The 21,306-nt window shown below is 42.7% G+C and overlaps 2 protein-coding genes and 1 pseudogene across 2 annotated transcripts; all 3 read right to left on the reverse strand.

The window, feature by feature from the left end:
* Positions 1-788: 788 nt before the first annotated feature.
* LOC127763976 (fasciclin-like arabinogalactan protein 13) lies at positions 789-2,012 on the reverse strand. Its single transcript, XM_052288779.1, has one exon. The coding sequence runs from the start codon at positions 1,955-1,957 to the stop codon at positions 1,151-1,153; it is 807 nt and encodes a 268-aa protein (XP_052144739.1). The 5' UTR covers positions 1,958-2,012; the 3' UTR covers positions 789-1,150.
* Positions 2,013-4,408: 2,396 nt separating this feature from the next.
* LOC127762503 (uncharacterized) lies at positions 4,409-9,531 on the reverse strand. The gene is made up of 4 exons (XM_052287017.1): positions 9,510-9,531; positions 5,634-5,826; positions 4,653-4,861; positions 4,409-4,562 (listed from the first exon to the last, which is right to left on the reverse strand). The coding sequence occupies exons 1-4, from the start codon at positions 9,529-9,531 to the stop codon at positions 4,498-4,500; spliced, it is 489 nt and encodes a 162-aa protein (XP_052142977.1). The 3' UTR covers positions 4,409-4,497.
* A 5,320-nt stretch (positions 9,532-14,851) lies between these two features.
* LOC127764157 (uncharacterized) lies at positions 14,852-20,035 on the reverse strand (annotated as a pseudogene).
* Between the last annotated feature and the right edge of the window lie 1,271 nt (positions 20,036-21,306).

Consider the following 21,306-nt stretch of genomic DNA (forward strand, 5'->3'; position numbering starts at 1 on the left):
GTGCTTCATGTGTAGCTATTTCTCTGATGTTAACAGATATGTCAATAAAGTGCAAAGTTATGGTGTCTTGCATCTTGAGATGTTGCTTCATGTCGTGAGCTATGGGTGGTGAATTAAACCTGTCAGAGATGTCTATCACCTCAGATGGCAGGAAAGAGCCACCCATCACAAGTGACTCTCATCTGTGACGGGTTATTTTTATGCGGCCCGTTAGAGGTGTTAATCATCATTGACAGGCTTCCACCCGTTAGAGATGAGATGCAGTCATCACTGCCATTGATCATTGATGCGAGAGCCGAACCCGTCAGAGGTGATGATATGGGCCTGTCAGTAATGTGCGGACCCAGTGTGGTGGGAACTCCCCTCGTTTTATTATAGCTCCCCCGCTGATGCTTGGATCGATCCGGCCCGTCCCACCCCACACAGTGAGGCGATTTTGCTAGATATTTGTCATCAAATTTCTCCCTCTAATATTTGTCAGATGTAATTACAGTACAATCGTAGTGTAATTACACTGTAACTTACATGTAATTACACTGTAACTATAATGTAACTTATATGTAACTTTCGAGAATCTCTCAGTAACATGTTATTTCAGTAAAATAGAGGTCCTGGGAATAAATTCTTTCACATATGTGTGTGCTGTGATTTTTTTCTTCCTCACCAGAACAAATCTTGTAATAGATCTAACGATTCAAAATTACGTGAAACTTACATACAAGTTACACTGTAGTTATATGCAAGTTACAGTGTAATTACATACAAGTTACAGTGTAATTACACTATGATTATACTATAATTACATCTGTCAAATTTTTAATAGAAAATTTGTCGACAAATGTATAGGTGGTCCCCACTGAGGTACTGACGCACAAAACAAGTACAAGTACTATTTGACTCAGATGACACACAGCGTGTACGAATTAAAGTTGAGCGTATATATAAATTATTAAACTACATCGGTGCAGTAACTTGGAATGTAAAACATGCATTCACAAGGTATACATCTGATAAACAAAATGCAATGTTGTTTGTACACAACATATTAACAGCGCGAAATCGAGCGTGCTTGTGCGTAGCATATATCGAGCAAAAACCCAATGTAAATTAACGATATGTGCATCGCCTGCATCGCATGCATGCCTGCTCATCAATACGAGAGCAGGCTCACGGCGGCCACCGCGGTCACGACCCCTGCAAACGCCGCCGCCCATCCCGCCGGCGCCATCCTGCCGGCGGCCGCCGTCGCCGTGGCGTCCACCTCCTTCGACGGCGCTTCGTCAGGCGCCGCCGCCACCGACGACGACGACGCGGTCTGCGGCTTCCCGTGCTTCCCCGCCGCCGCGGGCGCGTCGGCGGCGCCGTAGTCCTTCTTGGCGCCGGGGCCGAACATGTCGGGCGGGAGGAGGACGGCGTCGAGCGAGTACACGGCGAGCGGGTGGCCGTCGCGGAGCGGCCTCCCGAGCTCGGCCTCCACCACCCCGGACGAGACGCGAACCCTGTCCTCGCCGGCGGTGGTGACGTTGACGGTGCAGACGCCGCGCTGGCCGGAGGCCTGGGTGCGCACCGGGTTGGTGGTGGTCTCGAACGTGACGAAGCCGTAGTACCTGGGGAGGACGTGGTACAGCACCAGCTCCGCCTGCGCCTGCGCGTCCATCCGGTTGAGCGTCCCCGGCCGGAGCCGCCCGAACGCGGCGTCCGTCGGCGCCAGCACCGTCAGCCCGTCGCCGTTCCGGTCGTTGTTCAGCAGGCTGCTCACCTGCGACGTCACCTCCGTGTCCTTGAGCAGCCGGACGAAGGTGTTGTAGTGCCCGGCCTTCGTCAGGATCTCCGTCAGGTTGAGGGGCCCCGTCGGTGCCGGGCTTGGCGCTTCGCCGGCGCCGGAGACGACGACGACGGAGACGGTGGCTAGGGTTAGGGACAGTACAAGAAATACTGTGCTTGGGGAGGAAGCCATTTTGGATGCTTAATTAATTTGCTTTCTGTATAGCTACTACTGTACTGTGCGGTGTTAGGGCTGGGGTTTAAGTAGGGAGTGAGAGTTGGAGAAGGAGGGCTTTCAATAATTTCTTGCAGTTAAATAACGGCCAAACTGTTGGTTCGACCATCCTTTTTCTAGTTGGAGCGGGAGACGTCTCCAGTTTTGTTGTGGTTATGTTGGTGGTGCATGCTTATCCATGCAACATATACGGAGAGGGGACCAATAGTGAGGTTTGCTTTGCCTTTTCATCTTCTGATCAGAATAAGCTAACGATCAATAATACTATACTAATGATAGGGCGCCATATATTGCATGATGGATTTATTGCGATATATTGTATTTTTCTATATGCCTCTATGTGCTAGTAGCTCTTTGATGTTGTAACTTCCAAGTGTCAAGCTGGGCTACTATAGCTACCGTACTATATCGTGTGATTTATGAATTAGATAGGAACATTCGTGCATGCATGTTTATATTCTGCATTTTGTAGTGGGCATGATCAATGACAGTAACGGATGTTTGCGCCATATTTTCTCGAAAGGACAGCTGACCTAGACAGTCACATTAACCACATTGTTTGTTAAGACTAACGGCATATGTACCGGTACATCCGTACTTTTTACTTGCTGTTATATTTGGACATCGCCACTTCAATACACTTAAGGCTGAAAAACAGACAGCGACAGCAGCAGCTGCAGCAATAATAATAATAATAATAACTAGAAATAACTGCGCGCTTCGCTGCGCCCGTCCAATATCAGAAGAGAAATAAACTTAACGGTATTTTTTTTATATAGTATGTATTTGGATCATTTGCATATTAGAAATGAGCAAGGAGAAACAGTAATTGATGAAATAGAATTGTCTTACAAAATTCACAAATCATTCAGTGCACATGATAAATTTCACCAAATGTTAAAGTGTCAACAAATAGTGTTGGTCCTAATATGGGAGCCAAGAGAGCAGTCAGTAGTTGACAGCTAGTGTTGTGACCACACTATAGAACTGAGAATCATACAGCAGAGCATGTTAGTGGAGAACTCTTACAAAATGTGGACATTAAGAATAAAAACTAAGAAAAAAAAACATATCCTCCGGATTAGTCATTTATCTCACATATGAGGCTCCCCAACTGTTCATACTTCATTTGTGTTCATGAGCTCGTCCATCTACAAATTGCAAAGGCTAAAGGCAGATAGTTGCAAAATAAGAAATAATAGATACATTAGGTGTGGTATGAAGCATTACTATTTATTTTACTGACATATACATATATAAAAAGAATGTGGATTATCACCTTCAGTACAAAACATATATGACCAAATATTATCAGGCATTTGCACGTTTCTAAGAATGTACCTTTACCATGCTAGACAACAATTTGGGCAAGCTGTTGCCTATATATATGTATATGATACATTACATATATGATATATCCATCCTGTTATAGCTTATAAGGTAATGGACATGCTAAACCCAAATGTTATGGCTTGTAGCCAGCAGTCCGATAAAAGAAGAACTCATAGCAGTGTAGCACAGTAGGACTGAATGCCCTGATAACAGCAAGAGTAAACTGTTGGCAAGACATTTATAGATTCATGTCCCTCATGACCTCAATTCAGAAAATGGAAAGAAAAGCTATCTATTGAAACAATGAAGTCACCTAACTAAGCTTAACTTTTTGTATATCTACAAATATCACCTTTTGCCAATATAATTATTACACATTGGGAACCAATACATATGCGCAGCACCACGTGATATTCATAAAGAATGAAATTAATAGTGAATTTTAAATTAGAACAGAGTTGACTTCCATTTGGTAAGTAAACTATCCTATATCCAACAAAAAGAATAGTGCCCCACATTCCATAGATACATATTTCATAGGAGCATAGGATGATATATACTTGCATACATTCTAATATGTTTTAAAATATGATGGTCTGCAATGTTTTTTGTGAGATTCAGATATAATACAATCGGACTCAACACACCAGTAATAGCAGTGCCAAGGCTCCTTACATGCTGCTGAACCTCACATAGATAAAAATAGGCAAAACTGAAGGTAGAAACAATGGAATGTCACGTGTGATAGCAGTAATTGTAAATCATTAATGCTTTCTAAAAGTCTAGGCCTGTAGATTGTACCGATCTGATGAGACTTTTTTCATGAAGGCACCTAAATTGTAGTGCTAAAAATGCTCTTTCTTTGGGAATGTATTTCAAACCACCCGCAGACCTAGGTGCTACCTAGCTGGCTATCCCAAAAGCTAAATGTAAAGGTTATTCTTCAATTTTAGAAGGCGCACTGAATTATATGAACTCAAGCAGTTTGAATTATTTTTGGCATGCCAACCCTCTAGATGCCTCAGAGGAGATGATGATGCGAGCATAAACAACAGATGTACACACTACAGCTGTCACGAAAAAAATGAGGAGGTACTATGAGATCATAAGAAAGCCTGGATAGTAGATGATTTACCCATATTTTTCATAGTGTTGCTTTTACAGTGTTAATTAATGATCACAAGTCGTGCCCCAAATTCCTCCAGGAGGGATGGTTTGATTCCTGGGATTCCTGTTCACGAAGAAACCATGTAGACCAAATATGTACTGATGTCATGCTGTGATGATACGTTAAACCAACCAATGCAACATTTGGTCTTACTTGCTAACCTCGACGAAAGAAAAGAATGAGGAGCAATCAGTGAAAATCTTGCCCTGTCAGCTGTGACTCCTTGTTCTTTATAAGCCAGATGCCTTCCATCAGGAAGTTGAATTGTTTTGGCACTTGGGGGACCTATGTAGAGTTTCTTTGGCAGTTCTACTGGGGTATCATCAACACTCCCTACATCTAATACTGCATACAAAATATTCCTGTTTAATCAAGCGATAAAAAATTGATCCCTACATTAAGAAATTGTTTACTTGGATTTCGCATTTTTCACAAATCAATTGAAGTCCATAGTGCATTGACAAAATGATTTTTACGATGTGTAGCATGTAAAAGAGGGTAAGGGAACACTTCTGGGTAGAAATTCTACATGCTAGCATGCGTCAAGTTCGCATATAAGCAACCAAGTGCCATAAAACTCAAAGAGGGCAAAAAGAATCCACTTGGCAAGCAATCTGTTGGCACCAAAATAGTAATATCAATACAGCAAAAAAAAAAGCAGCTAGCTTGGCTCAATAGTAAAACAATTGACTGACCAATGACCACAATATTAGACATTAGGTTGACCTGTCATGAATTTCAAACTGCCCGTAGGCCACTATGCATTGTACCCCATGGCCATGAAGGCATAAACACAAGCGCACTAGGCATGGATCCCACAATCCAAAAAAAATCTCCTTGAAATAATTACACGCTTTAACCAATATATATATATGGAGTAACGTTCACAGTAGAAACGCCGTATAAAGAGACAGATTGATTCTAAATCCAAATAAAATTTCAGGGGAAAAAAAGAGCACCAAACAGTTAGTTAGATCCATCCCCTCTAATGACTGAACACTAATCGTGCACGCCCATATCATACATCGTGATGCACGACGGCATAAACCAAACCTGCACGCCGAGGCGTAGTCAGAGCCTCACTCGCACACAAGGCAGAGAAGATCCGGGGTGGATGAGAGAAGCGCGACGAACGCGATGGCGGCGGCAACAACCCAGCACCTGACAGGGTCGCGGTCCTCGGCGAGGTACTCGTTCATGAAGCTGAGGCGCTTCCCCGCGGCCACGGCGGGGCCCTGAGCCACCGCGCGAGCTCGCTGTCCTCGGTGCCTGCGAGGCTCTGAGCGGCCAGATCCACCGGGAGGAGACGAAGCACTGGATCGACGGCCTGCCAGCAGATCTGGCACTACACCAAGCAGGGTGGAGAAGATGGTGGTGGTGGCTCATGACCCTTTCGTCCGGGCGGCCGGAATCGCTTGCGGAGAGGAGGGGGTCACCGGATTCGACGCCCCTGGTCTCCTCGCTGGTAGATGAAGTGGCCTGACTGGGGAGGGAGGCGGAGGCGGTGCAGCGGCGGCGAGAGGAGGGTGAGGATGCGACGCGGCGACACGCGTGAGGAGAGGAGGGCGAGGAGGGCGGGCGAGGGAGGAGGGCGAGGCGGCGCGGGCGAGAAGAGAGCCAAGCGGCTGAGCCGCGCGAGGAGACTGAGGTGGCTAGGGTTCTTGGCAAATCCAGGCCATCCGTTCCTGATCCAACGATCTCACGGTGGTGGAAGAGCAGCCACGCTGGGACACGTGGACGGCCAGATCTTCCTTCGCGCGTGAACGAACGGACCTCAATAGCCTGAACCGGAACACAATTAACCAAAGATGAGGGGTATTTCTGAAAATATTGATAAGGTGGCAAGCTAATCTTCCCCATTCCCACGGTGTTTAAGTAAAGTAATATAATACAAAATTATCCGTCTGAACTTACGCACTACTTCAATTTAGCCCTCTAAATTAATTATAGAACCACATTTTTAACCCTCAATACTTGTAAACAAGAGTAAAGCAATGAGGTGAACAGTGGGATTTTACGATGAACATGTTTTTTTTTTTTGGCTATTTGAGTCGATCAGACCGCGCAGTGTGCGCTGGTCAGATCAGGGTTGTGCGGACGGTCAGATCAGGTAACTCAACGGTCTAACAGGTTAGCTCATGTATGGAGTTAGCTTCCAGCTGTTTAGTTGGATACTCATGATTACTTCATGTTATGACTTCTATATGATTACTATGCATATGTAATACTATTGTCTGTTAATATTGGGTTAAGTTGAGAAAGCACTTGTGCTTGGCTAGTTTAGATTGTAAATCGGATAAATAGTTTAGAAGAAAAAAAACTTTTAAAGTGCGGAAGATGGAAATATGAGAAGTTAGCTAACTGAGCTGCACAAGGCTCTTATCCTTTTTTAAAGAGCAATTTTACTGTTCTTGAGGAGGTATCATAAGGTACCACTTTTTCTATTATAAATTTGATACCTCTTGGTACCTAGATACTATGAGGTACCATGAGGTACCAAATTTTACACTAAATTTTTTGTACCTCATGTTACCTCCTCAAGGATCGTAGATTTGCTCTTTTTTAAATTGTCGCACAAAGAGAGTGAGGGGGCAGTGGCTATGCATGTAGGTATTCATGTATGAGAGAGCATGCGTGTAACGTGTAGTAGTGGACACCCGATTTTTCCTCTTAAGATCAGGCGCTCGAGTTGTATTCGCCAAGTTTTGATTTTTGGTCTACCATTCATCACTCTAGTAGGATTTCTCCTTGTGTTTCGATCCTAGGCTTCTCGCGCGCTTGCCACCCCTCCCTCCAATGGCGGTGCCGGCCTCTCCCAGCCGCAGCGATCGGCAATGGTTTAGTTGCTGCCCTGCTGCCCCTCTCCACGACATACTGGTCCCCACAGTCCCTCTCCGCGCAGCTCTGAACCAATCCCTCTTTCTTGGCAGGAGGACAGGGAAGGCAGGGGACGGGATCCGGCGGCAGCACCATCTTCTTCGGTGATGGTGGAGGTGTCGTGCACACACTTCAGGTCATGGATGAGTCAACTCGTCACAGGAGGACTGGTGGATCGAGTAAATCGAACTTATTGCAAAACATCAAGCGGTAATTCGGACTTCTTCCAATAAAAATCCCCAAAATTAACTCTAAAATTAGTTTTGAAAATTCAAATTTGATATGTGGCTGATAACCAACCAGCAGACCATGTGAGAGCCTCACATCATTGATTTATGACCTGTTACTCCATCCGTCCCAATAATATATAAACATTGCTAAATAGTCTAAAGGAAGTGCATTTATTTGGATTCGGCTTCTAGCTTTAATAGGTGAAGAAGAAAATTATGATAACACTTATTAAATGAAGAGGTGTTCAGGAGTAGGAGTGTAGTGGTAAAATAGGGTGAAAATCAATTGGATCATGGTTAAGATGAAAATTAAATTGCCTGTACTAGTGAACATTGAAATCCCAAAATTATATTTTGGGACATAGGGAGTTATTTTTTTATTTAAAATCTTCAGTTAAATTACTAAGATACTCAATAGAGAGTCCAAGGTACTGAAGAAAATGAAATATCATATAATTATTATCCTTGACTTTTAGAATTATTAAAGCTTAAGAAAAACTAAAATTGAGACTACAGGCGGAGTACAACTTGGTCTAGTCCACGTTAGTTACAACTTACTAACTATTAATTAACTTTTTTTCTTTTTTGAGAAAGAGAGGATTCCTCCCCCATGTTATTAACAAACTCATCAAGCGACTACTAACTATTAACTTATAAATTTAATTTAATAACTATTAAATCAATAAATATTATCAAAGCGTCACTAGGATGAGTATACATATTATTAAATTTGAAATTTTAGATATTTAAAGAAATAAAAAAATAGTTTATGATAGCACTCCAAAATTAAGAGTATGCACAATTAACTTTATATTTATTGAATATGTTTAAAATAATTAAGTTATGGTATTACAAAAATCATTAGAGTGAATTTTCAATACAACTTTGCAGGTATTTTTGAAGTAGGAATTAAATTAAATTGTTTTGTTCTTAAGCCTTAAAGTTTTCATGTATACAAAATATGCAATGCAAATACACTACTACATAAATGTTTTTGCTAGACGAGAGCCTGGTTAGGTTGTAGACGAACCATAACTGCCCGCGTTTGTAAAATTCGGCCTTCATTTTCGCATACGGCATCTTAAGATGCCCGCATGCAAAAATCGATTTCGTAAATAGACATCTTAAGGAGCTGCATGCGAAAATAAGACCATTTTTGCATACGGACCTCTTGAGGGACCGCATGCAAAAATATCTCATTTTTCTTTTTTCCCATCCACTTTAATTTTTCTACCCATCTCCTCTCAAGATATTTCAATCCTCCCCTCCACTCCTCGCTTCCTCTCCTCTCCTCAATCTCTCTCTCCCTCTGAGTGGGCGGCGATAGGCGGGCGGCGGCGCCACTGCCATCCCCTTCCTCATTGCCGATGACGACGACGACGACGAGGAGGCGACCAGCTCCATCCACCCCCCCCCCCGACGCTGCCACCGCCGACGACAAGGAGGCGACAGCAGTGGTCGACGCCGGGCGGCAGGCCTCCTCCTGCCCATATCTGGCAACGGTGGCGAGAGCGGTCGGCGGCTCAGCAGTAGGAGCAGCGGCGGTGGGAGCGGACGCTGGCGGCTTTCGCGATGGTGATTTGCCTCCTCCCGCCCGGATCCAGCAGCGGCGGGCCTCCTCCTGCCTGGATCCGACAGTAGGAACGGCAGTGGTGGGAGCGGACGGCAGCGGCGGCTCGCCTCCTCCCGCCCAGATCCGACGGTGGCAGGCCTCCTCCCGCCTAGATTCGGCAGCGGGAGCGGACGGCAATGGGAGCAGAGGGCACGACGCCGGCACGCGGCTGACGTGATTTTTTTTGGATTTTTATTTTTGCATGCAGCCCACGTAAGCAACTACATGCGAAAATAGCAATTTAGCATGCGGGTGCAACGCCCTCATGCGAAAATCACTATTTTTGCAGACCTTGTGCAGATGGCCTAGCCATCCGCATGCAAAAACCAAATCTGGCTGTCTGAAAAATCTTTTTTTAAGTGTTGATAGTCTATACAAATGCAACGTGTGTTGTCCGCTGACTAGTCTAACTGTAATAGTTTTACATTGGGAAGTCCATCGAGTTTTTTAAGTATTGATAGTCTATACAAATGCAACGTGTGTTGTCCGACGACTAGTCTAACTGTAATAGTTTTATATTGGGAAGTCCATCGAACCAGATCGAGACCAAACTCGTGTTATTTTTTTAGGCTTGTTAGCTAGTGTCAAGACAAGATAAGTTGGTTGTGTATGATTAATTAAATATTAGTTATTATAAACTTGAAAAATATGTTTTATTTAATTTTTTAAAAAGCTCTATATAGAAAAACTATTGTAGTAGGTCAGGAAGTGTGTTTATAGAAAAGGAGTGGTAACTAAATCCAATAGCTGAATCACAGCCTAAGGATATACAGTATACGAATTACGAAAGGCTGGGTTATCTGTCCTGTGTGTTTGCAATTTCTAAAAGCTTTCGTTTTTTGAGGTGCATATGTTGGTCATGAGCAGACCGCTGATAAAGTTACATGGGTTTCTACTCTAGTTAAGGATCTCTCCTTCATGACTTTGGTGTACATAACAAGCTACCGACGTTCCCTAAAATAAGTTCTCGCAAAAAAGAAAAAACTAGCTAGCAACGATAAAACGGTAGTAAGTCATGCATTTTTCCAGATGCTATCACTGATGTGTTGGAGTTTAATCTTTCTTAATTACATAAGATATTAGCCCCTATATATGATCACCTCTGCTTAATGCAAAAATTGATCTAACTGATGATCTTGTTTTTGAAAGCCATTAAGCATGTATTTGGTTTTGCTGTTTTTCCTTTTGCCTTTCTGCTCCTCCTTCTGTTCTTGTAGTTAGTAGAGGAAGCTGGGGCGGCGGCTTCAAGGACGCTGCAAGGGGTGCCTGCTTTTTGTTTATGAAAAAAAGACCTCCTAGAGATACCTCATGAACCCCTTGCAGTGTCTAATCGATCGAGTGATTGGATTTAGATTTTAGGGTTAGAGAGAACTCAAGGGTTATAGAGAACTCAAACGTCACTTATCCTTCTCCTCTTCTTTCTTTTATATGTGATGCTGGTGGGGTTCACGAGTTTATTTTCAATTAAAATTTAAATCCGATTTTTACCGATAAAAAAAAAGATATTATCTCTTATTTGTTTTTTGTTAGCTAGCTAGTGTCACGCCTGGAATTTCTATCTAAAATTCCAAACGCTTACATGTGTGTAAACCCTCGTCCAGGAATCAGCCGAGGCACACAATAACAAATTGATAATAGAGTGCAATTATTACTCTAATTGATAAGCGAATATAAAGTCATTACAGAGGTAGATAGTTCCTCTCAAACAATAAAGATCTAAGCAGCGGAAAATAAAATAAAGAGCGCATGCGACTCCATCCCACAAGCAGCTTGACCAGGGCTACGCCTAACCCTCCACACCTTCAGCATCACTGTAGAACTCCTCCTCTGATGAATGATTGCAAGGTGAGTATATGACATACTCAACAAGCCACGCAGCAAATATGCAAGTGCAGGGGATAACAAAGGATGGCATAAATAGTCTCATTTGCATAAATGACATTCAATAAATACTTCAGAATTTAGAAAAACAGTAAAGTATCTAAGTAAACAATATTATTTCAACGCTATACAACATACCCGTTGCATAGGCCCAACCATTCTGAACAACCATTCCCGGCTGCACAGTTCTATCTCCAAACCAGGAATATACCATTCCAAATCAGGAGCTAAACAAGTTATTACCAATTACAGCATCATTTATTATGGTGTGAGGTATGAGACTAATCACGAAAGACATTGTTAGACCCGCCCATAACCGCGGGCACGGCTATTCGAATAGTTTTACTCTGGCCAGAGGTGTACCACTGTACCCACAAGATACAACCTCAACATCATGTCAACCATGCGTCGCGATACTTAACAAGTACCCGAATAGAGATTGTGACAATACCCTTCGCATAACACAATTCAAAGCAGCGCACCATTCCTGGATCATAATCACCCCCTTATAAAACAAGGCATGGACTCCCCAGCGACCCCCGTGGGCTTATCTCCGCCACTTCTCAGTCTGGTGCCCCAAAATGAACCACACTATACAAAAGGTAAAACCGTAGCCCACGCTGGCTTGTGGTTGGCACGGTTAATGTTTCACGACCGAAAATCGTGAACCGGTCCTTAATTGTCATGAGCACGACCATCAAAACCATGTGCTCACAACCCACCATTACCATGTTTTAGTTGGCATCTTAATTAATCAACCTATCATGATTAACCATCATGAGCTACCATTAAGTCATCATTAAGTAATAAGTCATTAATTATCCCATTCATATGAGCTAGTGTCTCTAAGCATGGCTAAGCATCCTAATTACTTTAGCTAAAACCATATAATGTTCTAGCTAATCCAATTATTAACCAGGTGACAAAGTATAGGCAATCAATAACAAAAGGCTATAACAAAGGAAATAGGTCATTCCCACCCGGTGACATTCAAAAATAAATGCATTATTTGAATAGAAACAATAGGTTTAAACGGGATCAATATGCTCAAAGGATTGTTTGGGATCTGTGTGACTTGCCTTGCTGGCCTTGGAACACTTTAAAGTCTTCTCCTGCAAATTCGGACTCTCCGGGAACGTCGCAATCTAAGCATAAAAGAGCAAAATCACCAAAACAGTACATAAACAATCATAAACAGCACATGTTGATATTTTTAACATGTAGATCTCAATTTTAGAAAAATTTAGAGACTTGAACCAACTAAATCCGAGCTAAGATGAATTAGTTATGAATTTTTAAAGATTAAACCAGATTAAATCATTTATATAGATTTTAATTGGATTATGACGCAATAAAGAATTATTTTTGAAAAGGAAAAATGATTTATTGCATCAGCGGGCTCGGGTTCATGGTGGACCGGGTGCACGGAAACGGTCTACGGAACGAACGGCTAGGATCTAATCTAGACAAAACGGACGGCTGAGATCGATCTAATCCACCACGGGTCTACGGCTGACGTGGCGCTGACGTCGACGATGACGTCATCACTGGCGGCGGCTCGGCATCTCACGCTCACCGGCGAACGACGGCGCGGCGGTGCAAACGGAGGGCATTTACGCGTAGAGGGCGACGCAGCGAACTCACCAAGGGCTCGGACGACGACGGACGGCAACCGACGGCGACGGTGGCGAGGTCGAAGCGGCGGAGGTGTTCGGGTCGACAACGACAGCGATGTTCCGGCGATCCTCGACGGAAATGGAGGACAGGACGAGGACGGCGATGACTTGGCGAACCCGACGGCGGCCTTCCAGAGCGACGACGATGACCAGAGCGGCGGCGGCGTACGGCTGGACTTGCGGCAGCGACGGCGGCGCAAACGCTAACGCGGCTAGAGCTCTACCGGCGATGGAAGGCTAAGGTGAAGGTGGCGGTGGACGGAGGAGGTCTCGGGGGTCCTTTTGTAGGGGCTAGGGGGCAGCGGCTAGGCCCACGGCGGCCTGCGGCGACGATGGAAAGTTTAGGGTTGGAGGGAGAAAACAAATCCGAATCGAGATCAAATCCGGCGATTTCCAAGCGAAAATAGCCAAAGTTTCTGTACGGGAAAAGATAGAGGAGGTCAAGGGGATCATTTCCCCTCTACCAATTTGATCGGATCGGGAAAGGGGCGACGGAATTTGGAAGGGCGGCGGTGGCTTGCGCGAGGCTAGGGCGCGGCTGGCGGCGAGAGGTTGAAGATGGCCCTGACAAGTGGGCCCCACCTGTCAGCGGGAGAGAGAGAGAGGAGGGAGAGCGTGACGGACTGGGCCGGCTTGGGCCGGGCGCGCACAGGCCGGGGAGAGAGAGACTTGGGCCGTCTTTCGGCCCAAAGCCAAAAGAGGACTTTTAAAACCTTTTTCCTTTTAAATTATTCATGAAATGAAATTCTATTTATTAAAAATACTTTCTTGGCTCAAATAAATCCCAGAAAAATCTAGGAACTATAGAATCAAGAGAAGTATTTAATAAAATTTTATCTAGCCCACTTTTATGTTGGAATTTATTACTTAAAATTAGATCTTTTCTTCTAGGCTTTTAAAATCATTTCTAATAATTCTATTTAAACAATAATTTATACATTTGGGATTTTTAGGGTGTGACAGCTAGGAACGGACTAGGGAGATTTTATCATTTTCCTAACTAACCGATAGTAGCCAATAAAATTAACCAATATCATGATGAGTACTCCAATTACTTCTTGCTGACGAACTTGTGGTGGCCCCAATTTGAAGTTTTTGTAGAGATCTTTTCAAACAAATATCATGCTCTCCGGTATTAGCTGCTCTCCGGTATTAGCTGCTAGTCAGTAATGTATGGGCACTAAACACGGATTTGATCTCAGGATAAATTTACCGTTTTGCACCAAAATCTTAGGAGGGCCGAGATAGTGAGATATTGCAAGATTTTTCTATCTTAGAAAAAAACCTCACCAACAGAAAATATAAAATTTATTTTAATTTGAAGCAATTTAAGGAAAATTTCAATCAAATTTAAATAAGTTCGATGAATCCGAATTTTTTATCCAGGAAAAAATACCCTCGGGGCCCAAGATGAGATGTTTCGCCATTATACCGCTGAGATTGTGATCCATGGTCGACTACTCGACTGCATATCATCGTCAAAGCCATTTTCCCAACGTAACAGACAGAAAAATTGCTCAAAGTTTCTATCATTACGTGACTGAATAATAGCGCGCTATTTGAATTGAAATAGCATCATCATCAGACAAATTCTGTCTTTTGCTGTGCCATAACTAGCGCTTAAGCAATACAAGGAATACGATTATTTACTTTTAAGCTTTCCTTGAGCATGATCATAACGACGAAATTAAGCACTCTAATGCTATTCGGGCATTAAGCCATTTACAACTTTACAAAAAGTCTTCCAGGTGATTCAAGTTTCGTGTGTTAAAATTAAGTAATTCCTTCATATATGCTTAAAATGTTTGGCATGTTTCGTCTGTTCAAGATTGTACAGTAGGAGTTTTTGCCGGCCGGTCGGCCTAATTTTACAATTATACTAGCTAGTATCTCTCAGAAAATAACATAGATAAGACAACTAGCTAGTATCTTCTAATAACAACTGGTTCTTGTTCTCGTCCTACAAGAACCAGTTGTTTTCAGAAGATAGACTAGGTCATCAGGACATTAACTTTAACTTAGTTGTACCAAAACTTTCAGGACATTGCACCCTTAGCTTAGTTGTATCCAAACTTTCAAGACCAAACATAAGGTCATCAGAAACTTTCAATACCAAACATAAGGTCATCAGAGATCAAACTAGCTAGTCAAACAAAAGTAAAGTTCACAAACTACTTACTGACGAGCCAGGGTTATTTCTCTTGCTGAGGGAGGAACCTCGCAACAAGCTCCATGAGAACAGATGGGCAACTGATTTTCAGATGCTCATAATCATCACTGGCCATCATCCTCTCAAGATTGGAGTGAGAAGCAAGGAACTCAAAGCAAGCTTCCTTGAGTCCATAGCAACTGTGCTGCTCAGCTAGGGCCAAAGTGGTAGCCACCATGTTGGAGTCAATGTGCTTTGATAGCTTCTCCTCACATATCAGCTTCAGCCTCCCGACATTGTACCGATCTGCTGCCACAACTAGGTGCTGAGCCATCACAATATCTTGAGCAGTCTCAGGCAGTGAGTCAGTGTAGATGAAATGCAACAATGCTCTGAACACCCCAGCTTCTATATCTTCAATTTTGATGGTCCTACGGGCTTTGGCACTCATGGCGCCAAAGAACTCAGCTCTGAAGACAGATGAACGAGCAGCGAGTATGCACTTGTGTGCTGAGAATATATCCTGACCAACGTTGAACGTCACGTCCGTACCATCCATGTTCTTCAAGAGGAGGTCTCCCAGATGCTGGTGCAGGTCACTAGGAGGAACCACCACAAACTGCTTTTGTGTGGTTTCTTTGCTACAGATATCCTTCATGACAGTCAAATCGCACATGATGGAGAATGAATCGTTGCTCAGATGTACTGAGCGTTCCAAATCAGTTTTCTTCATGAACTTAGAGTGGCCCCAATCTGAACCTTTTTCCGTGAAGGTGTGTAAAGGGTACAATTTGCTGTATAATTGCACTGATCTACCATTCTTGACTAGCAATGCAAAGCTGAAGGTTGCCTTCACGCCCCCGGCGCAAGCAGAATCAAGGGTCAGAAAAACCGACAGGTAATCCTTACTCTCTGTGTTAACTCCATTGGGGAAGTATGTGATGAACCAGCTATGACCTCCAACACTGAATGGGATAGATGAAACATACTTGCCGTTCTCCATCAGCTCCTTGGTCCTTAAGTATCCATCAATCTTGATTACATGCGACCCTCTTGCAACTTCAGCCACCGTGACAGAGGAGGTGTTGTTGCAATGGTTTGCCATTCTGGAGGTGAGCTATCAGCTATGGTGTTTACAGCAGCAGCAGTTCAGTTGTACCTATGTCAGAATATAAGTAAGTAAAGAATTTTGAGTAGTTTACTGAATAAAAAAGTCCCTCAACAAGAGGCGGGCTCACCGTGATTCAAAGGTATTCAAATGTACTATCTACTAAGTGGCATGTTGTACGACCATGAAAATCCACCCGTAAGAAGTTACTTATACTTAATATATGTACAATGAATAGTATTTAAAAATAGTAATATTTATCAAGAGAGTTCACGGTAGATAAAACCAAGCAGGAAGCTGCTAATTCATTACGTTGATTCCTCACATGAATAATTAACTGGAATTGATTAATGGCAATGTATATGTAAAGGTAGTAACAACACAACACTATAAAATACTTCTCTCTAGCACAATATATATATTCAGATAACATAATAAACTATTATTACGATATATTAAGTTCCTGTTAAAGGTATGTTCTTCTATAAATGGAATATAAACAGTATAGTCATGTCTTAAGAGTACAATAAATAAATTAACTATTATAAAGTTAAATAAATTTTAAACAACTTTTAAAAATTCATATATAGAAAATTTATATAAAAATTGCAACGTTTAGTAAGTAGCATATGACGCTAAATAGAATGTGATATTCATAGCAATTGAATGTAGTAGAATTCGCCTATTCTTTCGATACAAGAGATGAATCCATTATCCACCCAACGATTGGTGTTTACGGCAGCAGTTCAGTTTGTACCTATGTCGAGTATATGCAGGTAATTAAAGAATTTTGAGTACTTAGTACCAAATAAAAAAGAATCCCCTCAACAAACAAAGTACAGATCGAGCAACTTTTCTTGAACCAGATGCATGTTCTCATCAAACTATCACGAGCATAGAAAATCGAAGGATATCTGAAGCCAAGATGCCTGTTCTTTAGACATAGCAATCTGAATTCTGAAAGACCAAGCATATATGGTACGATTCCTACAAAGCAAGACATTCGAGAATGTATGTTACCTTTCTTAAATATTGTTCTGGCGTGCCACCGCGCGCCGCCCGCCGGCGCCGGGCTTCGAGCAGATGGCTGAAAAGCACTGCAGTAACAACGTGCGACGTGGGGAGAGGGGGGCGACGGCGACGGCGACGGCTGCGGCGGAGTGAAGGTTGGCTTGGCTGTGCCCTTCCGTATCCTCTGCCGTTTGCCCTCCGTACTAACCATAGAGATAATCTCAACCCTTTATTTTAAAGGGTTGATTAGTAATATAGTACTACAGATTAGTTGTAGATTAGATTGAAATATTGCAGCGTGAATGCGTGGTGGCTGCGACGCCGATCACCACTAGGAGGATCTTTGATGCCATACACCAAAATTTATCTGCTAATACTAATATGTTTGATCAATCCAAGTTCTTGGTTCTTGCGTTGTTGTGTGTGTGTAAGTGTTTTATATGATGTTACCAGGCCAAGGTGCGATTTGATTCATAGTTAAGTGTGGTTATTCTTATCGCCTTAATTAGGTCGATTAGCCACCAGGAATTAAGGTTCGTTGATATGTAGTTCTTTTTTCGTTGCTTCTAATAATGGCAAATGAACCAAGTGCAGCAAGGGTTAGTGAGTGTAAAGGACGATTATGCCCTCCACGAATAATTTTCCTGCACAAAAATACCCTCCACAATTCTACTACCATTAATTAAGTGTGGTGGTAGTTAGAAGTAGATCTAAAACTCTTCAATCAAATGAGATCAATAGTTTATATTACTTTCTACCATAGGTATAGTGCATAGTAAGGAGCACCGGAGTGGAACTCCTGTATATATGATTCTCCTTGCTGTTGAGAAATCGTTGATCTTACCTTTCCAATAAATGGTGAGGATAATCAAGACTTGTTGATTTCCTTCTTCTGGTAGTACTTTTCCTTTATAGAACAATTGTGCATTTACCATTTCATCCCATTTCAAAACACGGTTCTCTAGGGCAATGTTGTATGTTGTATAAAGGCATACAACACTTCAATATCATGGGGCTATAGTGGGACAGAGGAAGATAAATCAGCAAAGAAGTTTCGTGGTTTGGCTTCCTTATCACAGTTGGTGCAGACAGTGGCGAATCTAGAAAATCGATTCATTGGTGTCATAACGTGTCTATCGGTGTCATAATACTAATTATGCTTAGATCATGGTGTTATAACATATGGATAAGCAATTTCGCTATAGATTTTGCTGTAAGTTATCGGTGTCGCTTGACACCGGCCTTTCTACTGTAGATCCGTCCATGGGTGCAGAACACCATTTCCTTTCCTTTTCTGGTATCTTTATTGGATCTCCAGAACATTAAACAAATCAACAAAACTTAGAACTTGAAATCAAAACTTCATGTCCAAAATCCAAAGCGTTCATCTAACAACCAAAAACCCTTTATTTCAACCCAAAATCTACCTTCTTCTAATTCTCAAAATTATAACACAAACTATCAAAAGTTTCAACCCAAATCTTCAAGTTTCTACTCATGAACCAAACTTTCAACACAAAGTCACAAAACTTTCAAGCAAAGTATTCACAACTAATACGGCGGAGGATGGCGGTGCAGAGTTTCTATTCTCCCGGATCTAAGAAAATCTAACCAATTTACAATTACAGCATTTTAGTATATTTCAGAAAATAACATAAATAATCTACAGATAGGATAACATAGTAAAAATATATCATTCCACACATAGAAATACTCAGTAGAGAAAATGGTAAGAAGAACCACCAGTTGATTCAATATTGGAAAGACTAGGTAGATTGAAAGTCGTAGACAAAACTAGACATGAGGACAAATTCAACATGGTTGTCCCACAACATTCAGGATATTGCATCCTTAGTGATCGAAGTAGCTAGTCAAACAAAAGTTGTACTAAATTTCACCAGCTACTTACTGAAGATCCATGGTTATTTCCTTTGCAGCTTCCATTTCCGGAGAGATGAATCTCGCAATAAGTTCCTTGAGAACAGATGGGCAACTAACCTTCAAATGCTCATAACCTTCACTGGCCTTCATCCTCTCAAGATTGGCATCAGAACTAAGGAACTCGAAGCATGCTTCCTTCAATCCGTGGCAGCTATGCTGCTCAGCTAGAGCCAAAGTGGTAGCCACCATGTTGGAGTCAATGTGCTTTGACAGCTTCTCCTCGCAAATCAGCTTCAGCCTCTCTACATTGTACCGATCTGCTGCGACAAGCAAGTGTTGAGTCATCACAACATCTAAAGCCATCTCAGGCAGAGCGTCAGTGTAGATGAAATGCAGTAGTGATCTAAACACACCAGCTTCCATATCTTCAATTTTGATGGTCCTACGGGCTTTGGCACTCATGGCGCCAAAGAACTCAGCCTTGAAGACAGATGAACGAGCAGCGAGTTTGCACTTGTGCGCTGAGAATATGTCCTGACTAATGTCGAATGTCACGTCCGTTCCGTCCATGTTCTTCAGGAGGAGGTCGATCAGATGCTAGTGCAGGTCACCTGGAGGAACCACCACAAACTGCTGTTGTGTGGTTTCTTTGCTATAGATATCCTTCATGACAGTTACATCGATCTTGATGGAGAATGAGTCGTCCATAAGATGTACTGAGCCTTCTAATTTAATCAGTTTTCTTCAAGAACTTGGAGTAGCCGAAATCTGAACTTTTTCCCGTGAAGGTGTGTAAAGGGTGCGATTGGCTGTATGATTGCAATGATTTACCATTCTTGTCAAGCAACACAAAGCTGAAGTTTGCCTTCATGGCCATGGCGCAAGCAGAACCAAGAGTCAGGAAAACCGACAGGTAATCCTTACTGTCTGTGTTGTTCCCATTGGGATAGTATTTGATGAACCAACTATGACCCCCAACACTGAATGGAACAGAAGACACATACTTGCCATTCTCCATCAGCTTCACTCTCGAGTATCCATCAATCTTGACTACATGTGACCCGCTCACAACTTCCGCGACAATGGCAGAGGAGGTAATGTTGTTTGCCATTGTGGAGAGGTGGGCAGTGGGTTATGGTGGAACACTAGCAGACGAGGAAATGTTTTGCGGTGCCACTGTTTATGTTTAGTAATGTAGCGGTGGGAACTGAGAAGTTAAACCGGTCGAAAGATCGATACATTTCCTCGATCGAAATTAATGATGAGCTGATGATAGGATTAGACTATGGACTAAGTGAGTAAATCGAGATGCATATCCTCGATCGCATGGCGGATTTCAAGTTTGGCTACACGAGGAGACTCCAACTCGATTGCCAAGGTATCTGTGAATTCGTTTCATTTCTTAGTTCTCTCTTTCTGATGTATTTAGGCCTTATTTGGCAAGCCCAGCCATGATTCCCTGGCCATCATATCTCTGGGGATAGGCCGATTATGGCCCAGCCCATGTGCAGGACGCCGGTGATAGCAGCGATGCCATGAGCATATTTCCTGGTTTGAAATTCTGAGCGCGGCTCAAAAGAACACCAATAGAGATGATAATATTTCCCGGTTTCAATACATTATCAAATTGAGGAAATTTTAAAATAAAAAACATCAGAAAATAAAAATAAGAAATTGAGAAGACTTGTTTTATCTCATTTTATCTGTACTGTATTTTCGTATGGTCGAAATTCCCCTAGCCTACCCTATCTTCTTCTTCCCAGCCAACAAGGAATTAGATGTTTATAAGTATTAAACATAGACTATTGACAAAACACATTCCATAACTCTTGACTAATTTGCGAGACGAATCTAGTGAGCCTAATTAATCCATGATTAGCCTATATGATGCTGCAATAAACATATGCTAATTATGGATTAATTAGGCTTAAAAAATTTGTCACACGAATTAGCTCTCATTTATGTAATTAGTTTTATAAGTAGTTTATGTTTAATACTCCAAATTAGTATCCAAACATTCGATGTGACAGGGATTAAAGTTTAGTCCCTGGATCCAAACACCACCTAAGGATGGTGCGATAAAGAGAGAGGCAAGGGCTTCGGACCATCGAGGATGGGGCTGGTGGTTTCCTCCTCTCCCTCCTCTCCCCTCTCTCTCCCTCTCTCCCTCTCTCTCTCTCTGTGCGCCGGTGATCCCCTCCCACGACGCATCGTCAACCTTGTGCTTCTCCATCTCGGTTGAGGAGTGCCGAAGATGCTCCTCCCCTGGGGTCGCCGAGCTAGTGAATCGGTAGCCTCGTGGGCATGAAGCCATCGACGAGCCCAATCACCCCAAGCAGACTCCCCATCCTACTGGCAAGCCCAAGCTACTCCTTGCCGATT

This window comes from Oryza glaberrima, chromosome 2, assembly GCF_000147395.1.
Source record: "Oryza glaberrima chromosome 2, OglaRS2, whole genome shotgun sequence".
Taxonomy (NCBI): Eukaryota; Viridiplantae; Streptophyta; class Magnoliopsida; order Poales; family Poaceae; genus Oryza; species Oryza glaberrima.

Excerpts from the sequence above, each read along its gene's own strand:
- LOC127763976 (XM_052288779.1), bottom strand. The coding sequence starts at position 1,957 with ATGGCTTCCTCCCCAAGCACAGTATTTCTTGTACTGTCCCTAACCCTA.
- LOC127762503 (XM_052287017.1), bottom strand. The coding sequence starts at position 9,531 with ATGGCTAGGCCATCTGCACAAG. Across the intron at positions 5,827-9,509 it reads GGCTAGGCCATCTGCACAAG|GCCGTCGATCCAGTGCTTCG; the intron begins GTCTGCAAAAAT and ends ATCTGCTGGCAG. Across the intron at positions 4,563-4,652 it reads TCTTTCGTCGAGGTTAGCAA|GAATCCCAGGAATCAAACCA; the intron begins GTAAGACCAAAT and ends CTTCGTGAACAG.